The 24950-nt window shown below is 38.5% G+C and overlaps 1 protein-coding gene across 1 annotated transcript; it reads left to right on the top strand.

The window, feature by feature from the left end:
• The first annotated feature begins 748 nt into the window (after positions 1-748).
• LOC146648166 (uncharacterized) lies at positions 749-22522 on the top strand. Its single transcript, XM_085390230.1, has 52 exons — positions 749-820; positions 2708-2761; positions 3409-3498; positions 4190-4234; positions 4325-4369; positions 4465-4527; positions 4689-4742; positions 4889-4915; positions 5550-5618; positions 5735-5797; positions 5884-5919; positions 6123-6167; positions 6282-6359; positions 7014-7067; positions 7161-7226; positions 8620-8664; positions 8914-8967; positions 9140-9181; positions 9337-9415; positions 9582-9617; positions 9724-9894; positions 10321-10410; positions 10615-10698; positions 10826-10896; positions 10986-11174; positions 11339-11510; positions 11595-11684; positions 11806-11913; positions 12067-12161; positions 12534-12684; positions 12811-12921; positions 13689-13853; positions 14034-14123; positions 14300-14434; positions 14622-14720; positions 14816-14914; positions 17050-17189; positions 17322-17448; positions 17532-17612; positions 17785-17883; positions 18082-18129; positions 18513-18695; positions 18851-18981; positions 19223-19295; positions 19425-19499; positions 19579-19704; positions 19807-19902; positions 20887-21096; positions 21216-21393; positions 21499-21613; positions 21712-21884; positions 22101-22522. The coding sequence occupies exons 1-52, from the start codon at positions 749-751 to the stop codon at positions 22201-22203; spliced, it is 4995 nt and encodes a 1664-aa protein (XP_085246356.1). The 3' UTR covers positions 22204-22522.
• Positions 22523-24950: the final 2428 nt, after the last annotated feature.

The following is a 24950-nucleotide window of genomic DNA, read 5'->3' as shown; positions in this document are numbered from 1 at the left end:
GTTATTAAAAATATTGGAGTGAGACGTACCAAAGAGCAAACAAAGTCGCAGGAGTAACCGAGGATTTCATCTCTCAAGTCCACTTCACAGCTGCTTGCTGGCCTCAGTGCTGCCACCTGTGGATTAAAACAAAAGAATGAAACAGCAAAAACACCTGTTAGGCAAAGGGCACTTTGTATGAAAGTGAGAGATAAGGTAGAAGATACAGAACATGCAGTTATGACATTTAAAAAGTGGGAGCATGCAACTGATTAAGGATTTTTAAAAGACTAGTTCCACTATGCACAACAAGTATTTGCTACTCACCCAAATTCAGAGCCCAAAATGATTTTCATGAAGTTCATTTAGCTCTAGCCAAGTAGCTTAATCCCTAACTTGAGATTCCATCTTATCTCCTGTCCTCATGCCAGTAAAAAAACAAAGTGAGAAACGTCCGCTGCAGGGACCAGCGAGAGTGAGATGAGAAGAAGCGTTTTGACTGGGAATAAACACAACAGAAAATTCAGACCGCCTCTCTATTCAAGGTCAAGTTAAACAACTTCTCCGGGCTGTACTGTCTAAAGTCATAAAGTCAGATGGGGAAACCTTGATTGAGGACTGCCGTCACGTAACATCACCCAAAGCACTGCGGTAGATGAGTGAAATTTGAAAGCTGGTTACAGAGGAGAGCACTCAAGGAGACACCTATCCCCCCTGGAGTGCCTGTGGTTATTCCCAAACTACTGATGTAAATGCAGAAAGAAAAGCCATGGGAACTCCAACATTCATAACTCCAATAATCTTGTTGGCTGCAATGCTGGTGATGACTGATGGAAAAAAGGTAAGATCCTTCTTATTTCTCCTTATTAGTTTTATTGACTGTTTTAAATTAAGCTTTGCATGCACTGATAATCCATCACTGCACTGACTGTCTTTTTTTAAATATAAACACATGGGACATGGTCTCTTTTGTGGCTGACTCTGGATTAAAAAAATTGTGTTGCTTTCCTTCATGTCACCCTGCATGGACTGGGCTTGTTGTTGAGCTGTACTGACTTATTAATCGACATTGCTCGAGAGAAAACCACATAACAACTCAATTCTGTATCTAAATACAGTGTTTTTCTTTTCCTCTAAAAAAATATAGGTTCAAGAATGACATTGAATATTTTTCTCAAAGCTGTAGATCAGTAACTTCTTAAATAGTAATGCCGTATAGGACTCTCTTTTTCTCTTTTTGGTAACTCTGTGAGGACCTTAATGACTGTTTACTGGAAAAAAAGCATCCTGAAACCATTTTTTAAACATCTTCCAAAGAAATGTGATGCTTTTTTTTTCAGCCTGTTTGCTGATGCACTCCATTAGGTAATGTGTACAGCACTCTTCAGTGTGCTATGTTGGTGGGCCTTTTTATGGTAGGTCATGGAAAAGTTTGATGTTGTTTCATGTGCAAAAGAAAAAAAAAGCTGAAAAACTGAATTAATTATAGCTTAATGACCAATGTAATAAATTTCCAGTAATTAGGTATAACGGTTTTATCATTGTAGCTGTTCTTGCTAAGCTGCTTTTGTCTCAAGGGTGGCCTAATATTTAGACTACAAACAACACTGTGCAGATTACTCTTTTTCTATACTTTATTACCCCACTTTTTAAAGTCTGTTAGCTTCACTAAACCTTTTTCACTGCTGACAAGCAAATATGTGTGCAGCTTTCTAATTAAAGGCCACCGTGTTCAATAGAGACTCAGGAGGGTATTAACACAGCAGAGTGTCAAGTTTATATAGTGGATTGTCATTTATGCTTAGAAATATCTACTCATATCTGCTTAGAGTTTTATAATCAATGTCATGTTGGTAGAGGTTTGATCTTTAGTAGTCTGTGGAGACTCTGTGTGCCTCCCAGAGTGTTCTGGCATTCACACGGTCGTACCTTCTCTTATTGTTTTGTGGTAGGATAAACGTATCTATGTCTGTTTTAGTCTACGTGCCTTTTGTTTAGATGAACTGCTGGACTTCCAGACCAGCAGGTTTAGGGAAGTCACGCACACACACACATACTTACACAACGCACAGGCAAGGTACTCTTTGTGTGTATGTAGACGTCATATGTTAATGAACCTATGTAACCTCAATAAAAGAGCAGTGTTACGGGGGAGCGGACAAGAGCAACTGGGGTCAAGCGAAGGAACGGCGTTTGTCCACTTCTCTCCCCTGCGAGAAACATCAAGAACTTTGCCTACTCGTGTCTTGCTTTGCTGTGTAGTTAAATTGTCTTGAACGTTCCAGCGAATAGGTTTAAGCTACAAACCCATCACAGAGATGTTATTAAGGCAAATTGCTTTAAAAGTGGTAATCCTCCACAAATTTGCCCCAAGTACAAGGAATATCCCTCACTATACTAGCAAAAAAAAAGTATGATTAAAAACTGCCTTGAGGACCTGTAGCCTGCAAAATCAAAACAAAAATCAACAAAAAAGGAAAAAGATTTTACACCAAAGCTACGGTGAAAAAACTGAGAAATCACCTATTTATGCTTTTTTTTTTAAAATGCAGTATATGCAGGATTATGCAAAATGAAAATACTTTACAGTCAGTAGGACAACTGACTTTGAGGAAGCAGCATTACATTACAAATATTTGACAATTTGTCAAAAACACAATTGTTTTTATTCTATTTTGCTTTTTTTATTTTGTGCATTAGAAATTAAAAAATGTAAACTTTCTTCTAGTGTGTGTGCAACGGAAGATCAAGGTGCCGCTGTGATGGAGTGAAAGGCAGCAGGGTAAGTGTCTAATTCACTGTCTGTGTCAAAGACTCAGTTCATCCTCCTGCAGTTTACAGCTACTTATTTCTTCTTTTCACAAAACTTTCATTCTTTTTTTTTTTCTCAAAGCAAGATTTGTACTTCCCGTGACTACGGTGTACACCCCACTAATTAAATAATTTTTCAAAGTAACAAATAATTTAATTATGAAACACATCTTAGAATATATGCAAATAGACACATTCGTCATAGAAATATAAAATTCTCTAGTCATTCATTACCCCCTAAATGTAATGATGAAGTAAATTGTTTTCATTTTTACTGTTATGTAGACTGTACAGTTTTATCAATAAACAAAAGAAAATGGATGTATGGCTAAATATATCCTTTACGAAGGATATGGATAAATATTTCAGTGTGTTTACACACTAGGTTTGTTGCAGTTATAAATATAGCAATTTCTCTCATTTTAACCACATACAGCTGATAAATGTACCAATACCAGTTATAGTTGGCAATATTTTCATAAGCATTCACAAAACAGCAGCTATGTATTTACTTATAAAGTGACAATACCAATGAAGCTGCTGTTTGTTTACTGGTTGCCACCTTATGTCCTTTCTTTCTGTGTCCTATTACTTTCATTCATACATTTACACACACAGGGAGACAAAGGATTTCCAGCAAATCCAGGTTCCCCTGGGCCACCAGGACGTCCTGGACCAGATGGTCCCACTGGCCCGATGGGACTAAAGGTAAAACTTAAACTCTCATTAAGTTTTCTCATATTAACACAGTTTGTAGTGTCAATCTAAATTAGATCTTATATTATTATACGTGATATATAATTCAAAATTTCTTATATGCCTACACATTTTTAATTGAACTTGTTAAATGAAAGGAAAAATCAACATGAAATGGTGTAGTATAACCTCGGGTAGGTTCCTCCGGGAAATTCAGTAAATAAATAACGAAGTAACCAAGGACACCACATGATTTAACAGCCTGAAGAAAGAAGAAATCATTTTCAGTGTGACTTCATCAGTTGCTCACATTGCTTTGAAGGAATTTTGGCCCACTCACCAACTAACATGTTGCTTTAGCTCACTGAGGTTTGCACATAGAAATGTTCTCTGAGCACTGTGCAGTGGGATTCGGGGGTAAATTCAGTTGGAGCACTGTGTTAATATGCACTTAAATGCTCCAGACCAGCAAACTGCAGAATCGCTGCTTTTTAGAGGTGCTTTTTGTTCATTTAATTTTTAAGTTTTAATTTAAGTTAATTTGATTTAGCAGCACTTGTGTACTTACCCTGATAAATACTATGGAGTCAGTAAGGGTGTGCTTGTACTTCATAGTCGAATGAAACTTTTCTTTTTTTACATGACTGTATGTGTTGCTATACCATGCCATAGGGATTAATTAAAAGTTTGCCTACTATGACAGGGAAACACTGGGCATGATGGACCAGCAGGACCAAAAGGCGATCCGGTAAAAAAAAAAAATGTCTGTTTGTCTTTCAGTCAGTAACACCTACATGTATGTTAAAAATGAAAGCTATTTTTGCTTCTGTCATTACAGGGACTCGAAGGCAAAGAGGGGTTTGCAGGGAGTCATGGCTTACCAGTGAGTTGTCTTGTTGTGTATACAAGTCTAATGTATGAATCACAGACATGCATATTCCTGCAGATCCTCATACATGGCTGTTGTGTTTTATATAGGGTGTCCCAGGCTTACAGGGGCCTCCGGGCCCACCGGGAGCCCCAGGCTGCAATGGAACAGATGTATGAAAATATTGCATATTAGCTGTGGACCTATAATGCTTTGAACTTTTTTCAGGGTTAGGATTGGGGCTTCTAATTTGAAAGAGCACATTTTTAAATGTATTATAGGTTAAAGAGTTTGTAATTTCACTGCATGTTCTCAACGCATTACTTTCCAAAAGGGGGAAGACGGACCTCCCAGTATACATGGGACCTCTGGTCTTGATGGACTGCCAGTAAGAACAAAACAAAACATTTTTTTTATTCTGTGTTGCTACACTTCTCAGTGACTCTGGTATCATATTTCATTGCATCATCATTTAAAATTACCCAAATGAACAACTGATAAATAAATGTTTGAATATTTGTTTTTCATCCACAGGGTCCACCGGGTCAGCCTGGACCTAAGGTAATGATAAGCTGCTTCATGGCCTTGTGCTAAATTCTTTTTGTACCAGTGAAAGATGTGTCTGCAGAATTGCTCAGCAATGGCTGTCATTCAAGAAGCTTAGCTAGTTAAAGTTATCCTTACCAATGTAAATATTACAATTAGAAAGCTAATTGTTTGGGCAAGAACTACTGGGAACTGTTCATGTTTATTTGAATGCACAAGAATGCTAGAAAATGTGATTCTAGTGTTTAAAAGAACTGACCCTCTAAAAGCTTCAGAAAATACAATGTATGTATATGTGTACCCCTATATGTGTTCCTGTGTTGTGATATTCAACATTTACCAGTCTTCAAATCACATTTCCTTTGATGGTGGCTGAGCAAAAAGCATGCATCCATGCCATCAGGGGGAAAAGGGGGATTCTCAAAGCTCTGACACAAATTCTGAGTTGAGGGATTTCAGAGGAAGCACTGACTTTTAACCAGTTCGAAATATGTGCGGTTATGTCTGGGTTAGGGTACACAACACATTACCAAGGTTGATAAAAACCTTTTAAAAGTGACAGTCAAAGTCTACAGATGCCAGTTACTAACAAGATTTATTAACTGCAACTATAAAGTATTATTACATTTTTGAAGCGTCATTTTCATAGGGTGAATCTTGGATACAAGGCAGTTCACAACCAGGGCCCCGTGGACCACCTGGGAGGGATGGACAGCCGGTAACATTTTAGACTGCTCTCTTAATAAATAAATCCTGTCAGTCAGACACACATATATTTATTTTTGAACAGTTATGTTTATTTTATATTGAAAGCAAAGTTTCCTTGAATTTTAGGGAGATCCAGGTTTACCTGGATACAAAGGACAACCTGGTGAACCTGGACCAAGGGGATCTGTTGTAAGCAAAGCTTTTTCTGAGATTTTTGTGGATGACATGTTTTTGTGTGATGTTTAACCTTAAGTGTGTAAGTTCTTTATGAACAGGGCTTTCCTGGACGTCGAGGGCCTCCAGGACCAAAGGTAATGCTGTTAGAATTAAATTTGCGTATGTGTGTACAGGTTTGAAAGCTTGTATTGTGATAATGAGTCCGTCAAAAAAGTAAAACCACAGCTGCTGTGAGTCTTGAGTTATTCACACCCTAAAACTATTCACGTGAACTGCCTGATAAAAGCAAATATGAATAAAATTTTCTGGTTTATGAAAAACAAAACTTTTATTTTAGGGTCAGGAAGGTATTAGTGGTGCCCCAGGACCTCAAGGACCTAAGGTAGTTTCTTTTTCACTATTATTGTGGCAGCATTGTATCATAATTCATGCCGACAGTTGTGTATATTATGTCTTGTTTTTTTCAGTGAGGGTAATTTTAATTTTTATGTTGTAGGGGAGACAAGGCCCACCAGGTCCACCTGGACCAAAAGGTCGGATCACGGAGCTTGTCTCAGGGGGTCTCGTGTTAGAGGTACAGGAACAATTTCATGTAATACTCTTCGACAAAATCATCATTGCCTTTCTAGTTTTGGAACATGACCCAAGGATTTCTCACGTCACACTGTTCACTCTTCGGTGACTGGGCTGCATATTTTCCTACTTTTGCAGTGGCTGATTGAACAGTAACCTGCACTAACCTGCTAATTTCAATCGACAGAACAAAAAAAACAACATTTGTTTACTAATGGGAAGAGATGAAAGAAGGCAAAGAAAAAAAATTACTTAAAAATAATTTTGAAGGGCATATGTTTCCAATGTGTGAATAGTGACACTATGAGAAAAAATCACAGGCGCATTACCAGAACTGTTTTGCCCAAAGCATTTCAAAGCAACTGGGTAAGTAGTCAAAACATGCTGCCGTGTTTGGGACCAAAGAGATGAGATTTCCAATTCCTTTCTAAAATGATTAACTAGCAAACTTACAAAAAGGATGAGGCAAAATTAAAAGCAAATGAAGCATAGTAAATACAGATATAATATTTATAAATACAATTTAAAAATACAATTCTAAACATTTGGTCCCTGAACTGCTCTTTCCACATCCTGCCACTCTAATACAGAAATATTGTCATTGAAATTATCAGAACATAACTTCAGTTGTTTTTATTTTTTCATTCTTATTTAGGGGTTAAAAGGAAACAAGGGAGATATAGGAGAAAAGGGCTGCAAAGGTTCAACGGTAAGTACAGAATTAAAATTCAAGACGACTGAATACATTCACTAATTTTAAAGAAACTTTCTGATTCTTGTCCTTATTTTAATCTGTTTCCAGGGAGAACCTGGTTATGGACAATATAGTAAAGGCGCAAAAGGAGGCAGAGGATTACCAGGTCCAGAGGTAAGACACAGCATCCCATTACCACTCAGTTTTTCCATTTGACTGTGTACAAACATATGGCATTTGGTTAATCAATTTATTGTGCCTGATATTCCACAATTCTCACACATCCCCCTATTTTTTCATTCCTTCCCTTTGCACCAAAGGGTTACCCGCACCAGTATGAATAGCACGAAAAAGAGGATGAGCAGCAGAGGGCAGTGATGCAACATCAAACTCAATGCGATTTGCCATTTAAGACGAGAGAAAAGACTGTCATTGGTTATCTACATTATAGTAATCACTTCATCAAAATTATTTTTGCTAAGACAGCAGCAACCAAAACAAACATAATTATGTTGCATAGTTTTATTATTAGCCCATTGAAGCTCTCTGTTTAGGCCATCCCAGTTCAGGGACAACAGCAGCGTCTCTAAATCAAAGAAACTGATCATTCTACATATTTTTAGTGTGTCTTCAGACTGAGGGGGGCACAGCATTGCTTAAAAGGGTCCTCAAAAAGCTCCAACCCTGATATGGTCACATTCTCATTTCATATATATTAGAAGTCACTGCTTCAAAGACCACATATCGTTAGCTTCATAGCATAAGTGCCTAAGTCATTGACTTAGTCAAATGACTTAGGCAATTATGCTATGAAGCTAACGATATGTGTCTTTGAATAAGAATTTTTAATTTGAATTGAATTTCTGTTTGAAATTTTTTTATTTTTATATATTTATTTGAAGGCCTATTTTACCTATTTTTATTTTAGAATAGAATAGCTCTTTATTATCATTGTACAATGAAATTATGGGTGCTCCACGGCAACTGTGCAGGGTGAAAAATATATAAATAGTAAAGACTTCAGGAATAAATAGCAAACAAAAGACAGTCGAGAGGAATATATACAAAACAAGAGAAAGGCACACATTGGAGGGCAAAGTGCTTGGAAGCAGTGCAAAAGGATTTGTTCTGAGTATAGAGTCCATATGTGAGTGGCCTGAGTGATGCGGGTTACTCAGGCCATGATTGGTGAGGTGGGTAGGAAGGGATGGGGTGTGGGGGGATAGTGTTTGTTAAAAGTCTGAAAGCCCTACAGAAAGAAGCTGTTAGTGAGTCTGGAGGTGTGGGACCTGATTAACCTGAGGCGCCAATCACAGGTCAGCAGGTCAAACAAGTTGTGGGCGGGGTGCAAGGGGTCGCCCTCCAGAGGTGGCAGAGGGCAAACGATTTTTTGAGGAACATGAAGATTTACATGAAGATCACAAACATTTGGCATTTTACAGTCTAAAAACTGTATTTTTGAGACCTAAGTAAAAAATCTATGAGAAGATAAATAAAAACATGTACTTCATCCTGAAAAACTCAACCTTATATGAATCTTCATGCTTATCCTTATTTGTCCTTACAGGGTAAGCCAGGCAAGGATGGTGATCCTGGACCACATGGATTTGTGGTACTGTTTTGTTATGCTTAAAAACAGTACGATAGATAGATAGATAGATAGATAGATAGATAGATAGATAGATAGATAGATAGATAGATAGATAGATAGATAGATAGATAGATAGATAGATAGATAGATAGATAGATAGATAGATAGATAGATAGATAGATAGATAGATAGATAGATAGATAGATAGATATTGAATAGATATATTGAATACAACAATACAACTGTTGAATACAACATATTTCTGTTTAGGGAAGACCTGGCCCCAGAGGGGATCCAGGATATCCAGGAGTGCCAGGAGTGCCGGTCAGTTGTCCTTTCTTCTTACTAATTATTCAGATTCTTTAAATTCTTTAAAATGTGCATTTATACATTAAAGTACTAAATCAAATCAGTAAAGGTGGTATAGTACCAAAGAAAAATCTCTTGAAGGGCTAATAATATTTTGCATGACACTTTGTTTGTATCCTCTAAATAGGGTGAAAAGGGAAATAGGGGTCTGCCTGGCCCAAGTGGAGATGTGAGTTTATGACAGTTTTCTACTTTACAGTCCTTATATGGTCAGAAAAATGCTACATTAGTCTTTGTTATGGATACAGAATGAATTTCTGTGGATTTTATTTGAATCCATCACTTCCTGTTGTTCTAAAACGTCCAATACAATTTTGTTTACAGACATATGTGACTGAGCCAATCAAAGGATACAAGGGAGATCCTGGTCATCAGGGCCCACCTGGACTTCCTGGGCCTCGGGGTGCATAATACTCTATAGTATACAAACTAATGAAGAAGATATACAACAGAATAGCAAATCCTAAAGTCAAAGCCTGCACCAGTCATGAGCCGATGAAAAAAAACCTTGCTTTATTGTAGCTGACTTGCCCATACAATAATAACACATGTGGCTATTCTTTTCTCAGGTATTGTGGGCTTTCCTGGACCACGAGGACCTCCAGGTGTGAAGAAAGAATTTGAAAGAGAATAACATCCTTTGTACCTTCATCCACATGTTAAGCTTATTTTGTAAAGCTTGCTCATGGCCTCTCACTTTACCCTGCACAGGATTAGGTATTGATGTGCCTGGCCTACGTGGTCCCAATGGCCTTCCAGGCCTAAAAGGTGATTCTGGGGAGCCTGGGGCTGATTATATCGGACCTCCGGGTCCAGATGGAGAGCCTGGTGACCAAGGACCTCCTGGAGATCAGGGCCCACCTGGAATCCCTGAAGACAGAAGTATGCAAAAATGTTCTCCCCTAAATCCTCCAAATACTATAACTTCAAATGCTAACAATAAACCTACTGCAAGATGTCATGTCACAATCGGTTGGGGGTGAGTGGATGAAGACAGGACAAAGACATGCTGTGGAAGAGACAAAACAACAACTAATTAAATGTTCAATATCTATCATGCTTAACAAAACAAATAAATAAACAAATAACTTTGAAAGTTTAGCTTTTTATTTATAGAATTGTAGCATGTATGTTGTGGACCACTGATAGTCATTGAACAGAGTGGATATGGATTTTTAAACTCTTAGATATAGGCTAAATGACTATAGTGAAGGATATTAATGACATACTACTGCAATAATTATACAGATATTTAGAGGAAATGTTTTGAAAGTGTAATTAGGACACTAAGTTTGTTGTCGTTTGTAGCTAACAGAGTTACCAAGGGTCTGCCAGGAATTAAAGGAGTGAATGGATTGCCTGGACTCATGGGATACGATGGGGTGTTTGGAATGAAAGGTTGGATTGTTTTTAAAGCCCTCTTTTTTAATTTTTTAAACCATTGTAGTTAGTATTTATTATTTATTTCAAACTTGTTATGACTTATTTTTACTAGCAGGCTACTGTGTTGTGTGCAGTTGTCATCAAGGCCTTTGAATCTCATATATAAAATAATATTGTGCAATAATTGAGATTTTAAAAAATGTTTGTTTCTTTGTACAGGACAAAAGGGGGATCCCTGTTATGAGTGTACTGGATCAGGATTCCCAGGACCTCCAGGTCCCCAGGGTGAAACTGGCCCGCCTGGTAACAAGCACTGCATAACAGATGAATTTTATTCTATCTGAGTTGCGCATTCAAATGCACTTTTACTGGTAGTGATGGAAAGCAAATAAGATTTAAAACTAGAATGTGCACTATTTCTGCTGCTCAGGCTTCAATCAGCCTCGAGGTGATAAAGGTGATCCCGGTTTCCCAGGACCTAAAGGCTTACCAGGAAGACCTGTAAGAAAACATGTCTTGAAATTTTTGCTTTGTTGTAAGTTTGTTTTTCTTTACCTATGTAAACACTTAATATTAATTCTTTTCCAAAGGGTCCAATTGGTGAAGCAGGTTTTCCAGGTCGAAAAGGAGAGAAGGGAGAGTCGTATTCCTTTGGTGCTCCTGGGCCAAAGGGAGAAAAAGGGGACCAGGGACAGCTTGGGAGGCCTGGGGATCCGGGTTTACCTGGACTTCCAGGATTGCCAGGTCGCAAAGGCAATCCAGGGCTTCCAGGGGATCCGGTGAGAAATTGCTGACAAATCTGAGTTTTACATGACATTTTTTGCCTTCTGCAATTCCACATCTCAGGTGTCACATTTGATGCTTCAGAGGTTTTAACATGTACAGGAGCAAAACAAATTTTTTTTTTAGTCATAGCTAGAACAAGTATTCTGCCACTCTGTAGTATTTCTTCTCTGGTGAAACGGGAGACCGTGGAGTCCAAGGCCCACCAGGCCCTTTAGGCAGACCAGGACCAGACGGCTACTCTGGGCCAGTGGGTTATGGACCTGCTGGGCCTCCAGGAATGAAAGGAGATAATGGGGTATCTGGCTTTCCAGGGCAGCCAGGAATTCCAGGTTATATTATATACTGATTAATGTAAAATTTAATAAAAACTTAAATATAGTAAAATACTAACATACATCTCTCCTTTATTGCAGGAGAAAAGGGGGAACCTGGAGTCATATACAGTAAAGGACTTCCTGGCCCACCTGGATTGAAGGGTTGGCCAGGTTCACCTGGAAGCCCAGGTAAGTACTGCATGTGGATATGCTGTATGGATGCATAACTCAATAGGTGGATGAATAATTGGATGGATGGAAAACAATGGCAGAAGAGAAACATATTTTATATCACCAAAACAAATGTCAGGTCATCCAGGGGCTCCAGGTCATCTAGGACCACCAGGTATACCAGGCCAGAAAGGAGAACGTGGCCCGTTGTCATTTCCTAGAATGCCAGGGAAACAAGGACAGAAAGGTAGGTTCTGTGAATTTATGCAGAAAACATTTGCATATTTGCAAACACATAAAATATTTCCTAGATATGAGATTACTTTGATTGTCTCAAAAGGAAATGAGGACTAGTCACATAGATGATTTATGTGTTTACTGATAAGTATGTATTTTTCAGGTGACAAGGGCCAACCAGGTGTCCCAGGCCCTCCAGGTAGAGGTTCCCCAGGTCAGCCAGGCCAAGAAGGCCCTCCTGGTCCTCCAGGACCAAAGGTTAGAAACAAAGTTGATACAACATACATCTTCATATAGCAAACACTCTATTGCACTTTACTGGTCTTTACAGGAAGGCATAAAAGCAAAAAATAAATAAATAAAAATTATTTTTTACATTATTGTCTAGGTATTTGATTTTAAAAACTGGCCAATCAAATGATTGCTTCCTTCATGTTATGTCAGTTCTTTGTGAAGGGAGATCAGGGAATGACAAAGAAATGAGAAAATGCAGCATTCTTTTTTTCATAATCAAAGGCTTGGAACATTACCAAACACTACCAAACATTATACCTTGCAATATAATTCTGGAAGCAGATTAAGTAGTGAATGCTAACATATACATTATGTCCTCTATTTTTCTAATAACAGGGTGATAGCAACCTTGGACACTCTGGGCCTCCAGGCTTCCCAGGGCTTCCAGGTGAAGATGGAGATCCCGGGCCTGCAGGTGATCCTGGGAATCCTGGCTTACCTGGATATCCAGGGCTAACTGGCAGTCCTGGTTTTCCAGGAGAAAAGGGTACTGATGACTAAACTGACTACTGACTAAAATCAAAACTGTACTCTTCATAAGCACATAATAAAGCACAAACTTGCAACAATATTGATCTGTTTGCTACATTGATTGTGTTATTGATTTGTGCAGGAGTAAAGGGTTCTGAAGGGCTTCCAGGGCTACCTGGTAGCAAAGAGTCATGTAAAGGCTTGCCTGGGCCAAGTGGAGAACCAGGACCAAGTGGTTCTGAAGGACCTCAAGGTTAGTCTATGCTAGACTTGTGTGGTGTATTTGGTGTTAGCCCTGAAAGAACATTACAGACAGATAAAAAAACAGGTAAAAGCTTAGTAATACCAATCTGGATATAAAATTAGTGCAGTTATGGCGTTAACGTCATTTTAACGAGATTAACGCTGACAGCACTAATATTTTTATATATTAAATTTCCTTTGCTCCTCACCTTTATACACACACACACACACACACACACACATATATATAAAAAAAAAAAAAAAACACCCAGCACGCCCCAGCGGGCGGTTTAGCCTTCAAGCTCGGGTCCTCTATCAGAGGCCTGGGAGCTTGAGGGTCCTGCGCAAGTTTCATTCTATATTTTCAAAAGATCATTCTATATATTCAAGCTTCATTCTATATATTCAAGTTTCATTCTATATATTCAAGTTTCATTCTATATATTCAAAAGATCATACTATATATTCAGACTTTGGTTGGAATATATATATAATATTTTCCTAAAGGGCATTCCATAATATATATTAATATATATATATATATATATATATATATATATATATATATATATATATATATATATATATATATATACATATATATATATATATATGTATATATATATATATATATATATATATATATATATATATATATATATATATATATATATATATATATATATATATATATATATATATATATATATGTATATATGTATATATATATATATATACATATATATATATATATATATTTTTTTTTTTTTTTTTTAGGACTTAATGGCTTTCCTGGTGAGAAGGGAAATCAAGGTTTGCCTGGGTTTGGTCTTCCTGGCCCTGCTGGTGAACCTGGGTTCCCTGGGCCATCAAGACCAGGTTCACAAGGACATCATGGACAAAAAGGAATCAAAGGACAAAATGGCCTACCTGGTCAACCAGGTACAGTATTCCTTATCTGATAGACCATTCATATTTAAATTCATCAATATGGAATAGTTTAAAAATCTGGGTTTTTCATGTATGTGAGTACTTAATGTGATGTTGAAAATACCAAAATTACTTTATGAGTTTTTACAATGTATTGATTTTTATCAAAATATTCAACTTCACTTTTGTTAGGACCCAGAGGAGACCCTGGACCAGATGGATTGCCATCAGGATATGGACCAGATGGGTTGCCTGGAATTGTAGGTCCACCTGGTCAAAGAGGTAAACACAAATGCAACACAAACACACGTGCGCGTGCACACAAACACAATGCATATAATATACACAAACATGTCAGATCTGAAACAGTATAATAGTTTTTGCCTCTGTGACAGTAATTTATGAAAAACTGATTTATATAAAACTGATGAAGTTAGAGCTACCTTGGCTATTTGCAGGTGACTCTGGCCCAGATGGGCCTAGAGGTCCTCCAGGCCCCCCAGGTATGAATGGAGACCAAGGTCCCAAAGGTGCCCCAGGAGCTCCATCACCACAAAATTATACTGCGAACTCAGGGGACCCTGGTCCACCAGGTACACTTTCCAGTAAAGTCTTGTTCAAAAATGTCCTTTTACAGTCTTTAATGTTTCTGAGATTTTTTATTTATTAATTTATTAATTTTTTTTTTTATTTTTTTTTACAAATGATCCACATTATATTAGGACAGGGCATTGAATAGGACATGGTAATAATATTTTAACACTAACTGTATTGCACAAGGTAACCCTGGTCTGGCTGGTCCAAGTGGAGATCCTGGCAGGAATGGATCAAAAGGGTGGAGAGGAAAAGTGGGAGCACCAGGGGATCCTGGACCAAGAGGTCTGAAATAAGCTAAACATTCACAGTGACTAGTTATTATTTCCGTTTGTAAATCTGCCAAACTGTATTTATGCTGTGTGCCTGTATGTCCCCAGGCTCACCAGGTGATCCAGGGTTGGATGGATTATTAACATCACCAGGGTTTAAAGGACATCCCGGAGCTCCAGGAGATGCAGGGCTGAGGGGGCCTCCAGGTAAGTACTGCATTTTACTTCAAGCTGAAGTTAAATAAAGAAAAATTAAGAATATTTTGGTTATCATGCTCATGAATGCTCAGTGATCACTGTGCAGAATAATTTATTGTATTGTGTTTTCAGAACTCCATTGTATTGTTATTGTACGATTTCTACTACTGAAAAAAGTAAAACCTTAAACTTAAAAATTTAACATGTACAAAACTTCATGTTTTAAAATCCTTTTAATAAAAAAAGATTAATAAATGACCTTTTCAGTGTGCAGTTTTTATGTAGTGAGAAAACTACAAGCATCTTCCAAGTTGCATGCCCGTTACAATAATAATAATAATGATAATAATATTGTTACATCTTTTTTGCACACACTCTTTTCTACTCTGTAATATCCTTGTCAATGTTCTTGATATTTATTTATAATCACCTCTTTTAACTCTTGATATTTATAATTGAGTGATTTGTATATACTAGTGCTATTTCTTAAATTTGTAAAATCTGTAACATATTTTATTGTTTAATTAGTCTGTTACTGTTACTGTCTTGGAGCAGCTGTAACCCACATAATTTCCGGCGAGAACAGCGGACTCCCGGCACATTGTTTTTTAAACCCCCCGCTACTCAGGTTAAACATGATATATAAGTCACTTAGGTAACTTAAAAAATTGTATTGTTTGGCTGTTTCAGTGTTTTATTTGTTCCTGAGTAAATCGGTTTGGCTGAGATTAAAGACATTAGATTAGATTAGATTAGATAAAACTTTTCCTCTGGGGTTTTCACCCAGCTGAATAAACGTCAAACAGAAAACTGATTAAACCAACCCGTTCTCACTCCCAAAGCGTAACATTTTACGCTAGGTGACAAATCGTCACCATATTACGTTTTCGGCTACCCACCACGTTCCTAAATGACGACCTCGGAAAAAGAGGAAATATGAGAACCGTCTGGACTGAACCTACACATGTTCGCTCTTTTTCTTCAAATCGCTTAGAAACACGCTATTTAACATCATTAAAGTCCTGGTTAAGGTCAGGAATAAGGTTATGGTCAGGGCTAGGGATAAGGTTAGGTTTAGGGCTGGAATACAGGTCTGGAATGTCTACTACCGCGGGAGCGTCATTGCACTGGATTCCAGCCATAACCCGCCGCGTACCATAAGAACGCCGAAGGTCTCCTTTCGCGTTCCTCAGGAACGCCGCGGGACGTGACAAAACGTCCACATGTTACGCCTCGGGAGTGAGAACGCTCTGGATTAAACACAAGTGTGAGATGGTCGAGAATTTACTCCAGTGTACTGTTATATTTTAGATAGCAAGGAGCAGACGGCTGAGTTTATCAAACTCCACCGAGACAGCGGTGACGCAAATCTGAAGGCTAGACCGTCCCATTTCACAGCTGCTCACTTCCAGCCTTCTCAGTTTTCGAAGGACCCGGCCCACGTAGATCGCAAAGGCCAGGTCCTCCGAAAAATGCAGCCTAGGTTTTGAGATACAGCTTTTGAATTGGTACTTGTTCTCTGACTGATGACTTATCACGAGTCCACAAGAACCCGGGTATGCACAAGTACTCGTATTGAGACAGGCAACTGTTAGCATCTGGTCACAGCAGACATCACTTAGCAAATAAATTAACAATTATTTCTCAATAAAAACATGTAAGCTTAAAAAAAAAAACTTTTTTAATATTTTAACAAATTAAAAATGTTTTAACATATTTTAATAAAAAAACAAAACAAAAAATGTATAAGCTTTAATATGTACTAATAGTACATTAATAGTAATAGTAATTAATAGTAATTAAGAAGTACGGAAACACATCTGCGGATAATGAATACAGAAAATCCGTTCACATCTATACAGAACAATGCATTGTATTTTTACTGATTTTTTTTTTTTTTTTTACAGTTTAGGGCCCCCTTCAGATTGTGAATCGAATGTTGACACTAACAATAAGAACTGAATCATTGTGCTTTAGAATATTACTGCATGCACCTTAAACTATTGTGAATTAGAACCTTGAGCTCTAAGAGACATCTCAATAATAGTATAACATTTGATTTGAATTATTTGTTAACGTCATTATTATAAATATGATGGTAGTATAGTTATTAGAAAGTGTTACTAGTGATTTAATTCTGCCAGGGCCAAAGGGAATAAAAGGAGATCGAGGAATACTGGGAAAACCAGGGCGAGATGGTGATCAGGGTAAAACTGGTTTCAAAGGAGCTACTGGGGAACCAAAGTACAATGGATATGGGCCACCTGGACCAGCAGGCCAAAAGGTAGAATTTAAATGTCACTGATGCAGTAGAGAAGATTCCAGTAAATAAATACAAATGTGTATATTATTTGAAACAAATGTGTTCATCAATAGGTTCTTTATCCCTCTTTCATTATTTCCTTCGTGTCCTCAGGGTGAACCGGGATTGACTAATACTAATTTGATGAAGGGTCAAAAAGGACAACCTGGAATTGCAGGAACAGAGGGTTTACCAGGAATTTTTGGACTCAAGGGAGACCCAGGACCTACTGGACTAAATGGTTTGTACAACTGATAAAATATTAGACAGCTTTAACACTCTACCTCTCTACCCAACTCTCTCTGTTCACTCCTTCTGTCTCAGGTCCCTCAGGGTCTCAAGGGCCAGAAGGGTCAGATGGCCCTCCAGGTAGCAAAGGGCAACGCGGACCTAATGGACCACAAGGCAAAGTCCTTTTAATTGCAACTATATGAAGAAACTTTTTTCACCACATATTTTTGAAGTGCAACCCATTGTCTCATTCCAGGATCAATTCGAAATGATCAAATAGTACTTTCGCTTTTTATTTATACTTTAAGTTTAATCGAGTGTACTTTTTAAAACGTGTTTGCCTCAGGTAATGTGGGTCCAACAGGAAATAGAGGACTTCCAGGTCCGAAAGGCAGCCAGGGCTTGGATGGGATTCCTGGCCCACCCGGGCAGAAAGGAGAGACTAGTAAGCCAAATACTGCATAAAAAATGTTTGTATGGTTCTTTGAGGTCATGTATAATCCTATGTAATTATGTATTTATGTATGTTTTTTTCTTTTGTCTAAAATTAAAAAGGCCTGTAGAATAGCTATCTCTTTCATAGCTAATGGTACCCCTGAATGGCGCAGGCAAATTCATCTGTTCTTATATCGCTCTTCTGCAGTCTTGATAGAAGGGAGTCCTGGGAAGCGTGGTGACCCTGGTCAGCCAGGTGAGTCACATACCAGTCACATTACCCTCTAAAGGAGCTAGGGAGTGGGGGTTATGCAGGAGGGCGAGGGTCCAGTGTTTCGTTTTGGGATTTGTTTGGTTTTTTTCTTTTCTTTTCTTTCTTATTTTAGATAATCTTGGAAAAACACTGAATACATTCAACCACACCCAGAGACCTGATGTACTTACAGTATAATCCGCATGCTGGAAGTTAAATAATGAGCGATACATATAGCAACAAACAAAGCACTCATCAGTTGATGTATTTATATGTAATATCAAACAATAAAATATACTAAAGGCCTGTTCCATTACATTAAATTATGCATCACTACTAAAATAATTCCTTACTGATTTAGACTAATTGTTCTTTCCACTCTGTAGGTCCTCCTGGAAATCCTGGCCTCCCTGGGTTGTCTGTTACAGGGATTCATGGACTAACAGGAGACAAAGGAATTCCAGGTCCACAAGGCATCCTTGGCCCAAGAGGGTCACCTGGAAGAGAAGGCGCATGTCTTCCTGGGTATAGAGGAGACCCTGGCGAACCTGGATATCCTGGGAGGAAAGGTTAGAATCTACTCGATAAGTTGTAGGTCCAGATGATGATTTCAGTTTGTGTAATTTGGTCACTGTATGGAAGTTCTTGCATGCCTATTTCACTAGGCCACTCATCCTCAATTACTTTTATCTCCATAATCAGTGCCTTTCTAATCTCAATGTAGGCTACCCTGGCCCACCTGGTCCTCCAGGTACAGCAGTGCCTGGGTTAAAAGGAGACAGAGGGGACCCAGGTCTTCCAGGAAGCCAGGGTAATCTAGGGGAACCAGGAGATCCAGGCCCACAAGGACCACCTGTACGTTTTTACAGTAATTTACCTCTGACAAATGCCTAGAGAAAGTAGACATGAGTTTTTGATTAAAATGGAGAGTTCATAGCAAAAGATGTATTTTACAGTTGAGGTAATCTTTCATCAAGCCTTTCTGTAGCATTCTTCACACCGTACTAAAACTAATGTTTTGTATAGAATGGCAGGTCTTCAAACTCTAACTGCAATAATTAGAGTCTGATCTTTCTATTTCCATTTGCCCCCTCAGGGTGCAATAGGCAGACCTGGAGGCCCAGGGGTAAGAGGTGACCCAGGTCTTCCAGGATTCCCAGGACCTGCTGGTAATCTATGTTGAAGAGTAACAAAGTCTTCAGCAAGTTTCTCACAATACATTTGAAACGCACATCATCATCATGCTGGAATCCATGCAGCAATACAAAGAGATAATCCCATTAATTTTTTTTCTTTAGGTAAAATTGGAGAGCCTGGGTACATCCCTGGCCCTCCTGGTCAGCCAGGGGTCCAAGGTATTCCTGGACCACCAGGTGAGTCAATACTTGATAAGCTAAGCATTACATATATCTGGGGAATAGCTTTCTAATTGCTCCTTCTGTGTACCTAAAGGGCGTAAAGGTGAGGCAACATTTAGAAAAGTAATACATGAACCAGGAGCTCAAGGCTCTCCTGGTGCCCGTGGCACATGCGGACCTCCAGGAAGAACTGGTCCACCAGGACCTCCAGGCCCACCAGGTTAATACTTTTAGAGTTAATCCTTGTTGCATGTATTACCTTTCCCTGTGTAATATGTGATATTCGAATTATAAATTTTGCTATTGAACACTTCTTTTCCAGGCCAGCATGGTATCAAAGGAATGCAGGGTTTCAGCCCACCTGGTCTGCCTGGATTTACAGGCTACAAAGGAGATAAAGGAAGAGCAGGGCTGCCAGGTGTGTTTAAGACTACGTCCACACGTATACGGGTATTTCTGAAAACACAGCTTTTTCTATGCGTTTTGACCTTTCATCCACACATAAACAGTGTTTTGGATCACTATGGTGGAGATTTTTGAAAACTCCAGTTTTTGCGTATACATGTGGACAAGGAAAATTGAGATTTAGTCGTGCAACATCAAAGGTGTGCGCCTTTTTTGACGTCACGCTGTGCGCCATGTTATTGTTTACATGAGATGAATCTCTACAATGGCAGATATAGACAAAATACTGTTGCTGTTAATCTTACTATCTGCAGTTATTATCCGACCATTTAGAAAGACTGCTTTTATGCGCCATTCATCTTTATTTACTCTTTTCCTCCCAGGCTTCTAGACTTCTGATTGGCCAAGACTTCTATGCAGTTAGGATTATATTGCCACCTGTTGCTCTGGCACGTGCTTGACAGCATTTGACTTTGTTTTTTGCGTTTACATATGGATAGGATTTTTTTTTTTAAACAAAAATGGAAAATCTCCATTTACAAAAATACGTGTGTACATGTGACAAAATGTTTGGGTTAAAATGTGTTTTTGTGTATATTCCAATTACACATTAGAATATAAAAAACACTTGAAAACGTCATTTTCCAAGTATTTCAGTAGAATGTGAAGTGTTAAATGTGTTCAAATGATTGGAATTGCCTTTCAAATAGCTGGACACATCACACCTGAAAAACAATAAAAGTTCAGGTATTGGCAGCGCTCCTGCTTCACAGTTGTGCATTACATTGTGTGAATAAGAAAAAAGAAAAAAGAAGGAAAAAATAATAATGCCCTCTGAATGAAGTTATCTGCCAGTGCACATTAAAACAGGTCCTCAGTGCATTAGTGGCAGGTAGTAGTGACTATAGAACATCCCCCAACAGATTCCAAAAATATCCTTGAACAAAACTGCCCACGTGATATTATTTCATTGCATATTATGTTCTTCAATCTGCAGGTCCCAATGGCAGACCTGGAACTCCAGGTCATAAGGGTCCTGCAGGTTTGCCCGGCAGAACCGGTCCAAGTTATGCTGACAGTTTCCTGATAGTCAGGCACAGTCAGAGCATCCACCCCCCTGAATGTCCTCATGGCACTAGCTTCATCTACAGTGGTTACTCTTTCCTCTTTATCAATGGATATAAAAGAGCTCATGGGCAGGACCTTGGTAAGAGCATGGAAAACACCACACCCAGAAGTTGTATGTGCATATATAAGATGCATCTTTGCATCATTAAAAAATAAATAAAATCTGCATATTTACCAGTGTTTTAAACTGTCTCTCAGGCACCACGGGGAGCTGTCTGCCTCGTTTCTCTACAATGCCTTTTCTGTTCTGTGACACTGAAAATGCCTGCCGCTATGCTTCTCGTAATGACTATTCATACTGGTTGTCCACTGAAACTCCCATGCCTATGAACATGGTTTCCATATCAGGAGAAATGCTGAAATCCTACATTAGCAGGTGGGATAAGATTGTGTATTTAGTGTGATTACCATAAACTAAAATTGCCACCTATATCTACCCTCTAACCTTATGTGGAATAAAATAATATGGATACCTGTTTAGGTGCTCAGTGTGTGAAACCACCTCCAATGTCATAGCCATCCACAGTCAGAGGACTCTCATACCAGAATGTCCTAGAGGTTGGGAATCACTGTGGACTGGGTACTCTTTCATCATGGTAAAGAAATCAGTGTTTTGTTCATTTTTACTATTTTTAAAATTTGAATTCAGAGATCTTGTTTCTCTAAGTGATTCTGTTCTTACTGTCTGTTACAGCAAACAGGTGCTGGAGCAGAGGGATCCTCGCAGCCCCTGATTTCTCCTGGCTCATGTCTGGAAAATTTCCGCCAAGTGCCCTTTATAGAGTGTCACGGCAGGGGGACGTGTAACTACTATCCTGATTCCTATAGCTACTGGCTGGCCTCCCTCGACCCCAACAACATGTTCGGGTGAACTGTTCACTTCTCTGTTTAAGGAGACATAGTTCTGTAGTTTTCAGTTAAATATTCAAGGAATCGTTCATCTTTCATTACTCTTTTGTCCAATGCTGTTTAGAGGCTTCCCAACTCAGAACAGTGCTGTCTTGTGATTTGGCAACTTGTATCAAATTTAATTTGTTAAGTTATCTGTAATTATTATTGTCTCTGTATGTTGTTCTCCTACAGTAAACCCATACCTCAGACAGTGAAGGGACCTTTCCTAGAAAGCGTCATCAGCCGCTGCCGAGTCTGCAGAAAAACAGGGCATCAAGGTGAAGGGTCAAGGTGAAGAGATAAATAGTCTGTTTCTCACTTCATTATGTTCATATTGGGCTTATAAGCAGAGGCTAAACTAAGATTTGTCTGGTGGAGGGCCCTATGATTTGTCAAAGAATTACTTTGCAGTAAGTTGTATAATCATTTGTATTTTTAATGCTCATAGTCTGTGATCACCCAAGCCTGAAATCTGAGGTTTACTGAGCTGTCATTGTTGTTTCCCAACCTGTAGATAATATAAATCTGGTATAATAGGTGAAGCATCCTCAGCTTCAATTAAATATACCCTTGATATAACTTATAAGTGACCCTGGACACCACAGCCTGCTGTGCACCAGCCTAACATAGTCCTTTAATGTCAACCGTACCACGGTACTGCAGATTAACCAGTTTAGTCTGCAGTACACTACAATAAACTGCCTAGGACTGTCATAGAACACACACATGTAAAAGAGTACATGACATGTTTAAATTAAATTGGTTTTTGCTACGTCCATTTCTGTGTGAAGTTATTACGTTAAGGCTTTTTTTGTCCTGGAAAATACACCAACTTTACATTCAGCTAGCAAACAGATTCAGATTTACACTGCAAAGAAACGGTTTGTTTGTTTTCCTGATATTTGTTGAGCTGTTTGAAAAATTGACTCTGATTGGCTGTAATCTCCTGATTTAAAAAAAACACGTGACAAAGTGCCCAAACCAAAACTTAGCCGGCGGGACAAGGAAAAAACAATATGTTCAGGATGTTGTGGCTTGTTGAAAATGTGGTATTACTTACAGTTGTAAAAACATAGTAAAACCTGCTCAAGTCATTTGAATATGCAGTATTTTTAATGACAACAGATATTTTTTTCCCATAGAGATATACAAATGTTATATCTCTATATCACTTTCTTGTGTGCGTGTGTGTGTGTGAAATATTTCAGATCATTTCTGAAGATCCTGTCAGTAAATAAATAACTGCAAACAAACAAAGTCACAATAACCAGCTGTAGTATGTATGCTGTAAATCTGGAGTTTTCAATTTGTTTATTCATACACACAAATATGGAGTTATTTGAACAGTAACTCCTCAAAGCAATTCTTTGAATACCAACACGTTGAATGGTGCATGGAGAGATTAAGCATTATGACTCACATCCATTTATAAATATACTGTTGGGAGGCAGAAGAGAAATCAAACTGGTGTCTTCAGAAAAAGATATAAGTGAAATCAGACATTTAGATCTTGAACTGAAGTATCGAAGTATTGTCAAATATTTTTTGCTATTCTCAATATTTAAAATTGCAACTTGAATGAGCTAATATTAGGATAAAATACAAATGAAATAAGAAGTAGTTGACAGTTATAAGAGAGGCCTCGTGCAAAATCGTACTAAATGTGTTAATAACATCTTTCTTCTCTGAGCTATTCACTGAAAATTATCACTACAGCGATGTCCCCAAAGGAGCAGTCATTCAAGCTCACTCACGCATATCTATCACCATAATTAACCCGTTTGTGCCCAGATTTTTTTCAGAGTTGTAAGGCATATCATTTTATCAGTTGAGTCCCTCTGAATCATGTTATGTATTTATTTTTTCCATTTTGTACTTTTTTTTGAAGAAAATAGCATTTTTATGACTGGCAACAATTGTTGCCAGTAGTCACACAGCTTGTCACTAGGTCAAATGTCACCTAATAATAATAATAGAGAAGTAATAATAATAATATAATAAGAACAAAATAATAATATAGTCATAATAAATAATAACAAAAAGGTGGAGCCTCAGGTTCCCCCTGTATAAAATTCAAAACATCAAACAATTTGAACTGATTTCTTTATTCTCAATTTTTTTATACTCAAAAACTCAACAAACATTTTTTTCTTAGAACCTCTAAAAACATATATACATATATAACATATTTCTTCCCATACATTCCATCATCTTTCATGCATGTTCTACTCAGTGTGGTACACTCCACATGTAGTGGCACATCACACTTTCCACACGCAAATGATGTGCGTCCGCCGCAGTTCTTGCATCGCTTGTACCTGCTACCAGTGTTGCAGGGCCAGTGGTTCAAATTATCAAACCTGGTGGCATCAGTTATCGCCACCGCCATTGAAGATCTTCTGCCCTGCCTACTTGGCTTTGTTCCATGGCGCAGGAGGAGGGTCTGGGCTACCAGCCTCTGGAAGGAGAGGAGATCCTTCTCCCCGCTTTTCCAGGACCTAAATGAATGACAAAACAAGCATGATAGATGCATGAATGTGCATCGTTTCATCCTTTCTACAACGTCATGCCCCATATGTAGAATGTTCTGTAAAAGCAATATCACACTTGAGTTTGTGATGTTGGTCTGGATATCATCACTGCTGCTCTTGTCGACCGAAGAGCACTAGCGATGACCTCGAGTCAAACATCACCAACTCGATTGTGATATCACTAAATAACATACAGCCTTGTGTACCTGTAATAGCACCAGCTGTTCACCATGGCACTGTTCAGGGCCCAGCTGAAGCATGGCCACCACCACTTCTTGGACCGGATGTTGACTCTGTAGTGGCTGACAAACTGGTCATGCAGGTCCACTCCTCCCATGTGTGTGTTGTAGTCCTGGATACACTTGGGCTGTCTGACCTTGTCCATAGTCCGCTTCTGTTTATTCCATCTCTTCGCCTCAGTTTCGGTGAACTCCCTCTCCATGTTCGACACCACGGTGACCACGCTGTTGTCATTCCACCTTACAATCAGCTTCTCTGCCTCAACCAGATA

This window comes from Rhamphochromis longiceps, linkage group LG18 (assembly GCF_057381845.1).
Source record: "Rhamphochromis longiceps isolate RC_006_pf linkage group LG18, R_longiceps_female_GT1.1, whole genome shotgun sequence".
Taxonomy (NCBI): Eukaryota; Metazoa; Chordata; class Actinopteri; order Cichliformes; family Cichlidae; genus Rhamphochromis; species Rhamphochromis longiceps.
The sequence above is the reverse complement of the archived record's forward strand: the minus strand, read 5'-3'. Positions and strand labels throughout refer to the sequence as shown.

Coding starts and splice junctions, on each gene's coding strand:
- LOC146648166 (XM_085390230.1), top strand. CDS start 749: ATGGGAACTCCAACATTCATAACTCCAATAATCTTGTTGGCTGCAATG. Junction 19,296..19,424: donor AGGATTCCCAGGACCTGCTG/GTAATCTATGTT, acceptor TTTTTTCTTTAG/GTAAAATTGGAGAGCCTGGG. Junction 21,614..21,711: donor CTGGGTACTCTTTCATCATG/GTAAAGAAATCA, acceptor TGTCTGTTACAG/CAAACAGGTGCTGGAGCAGA.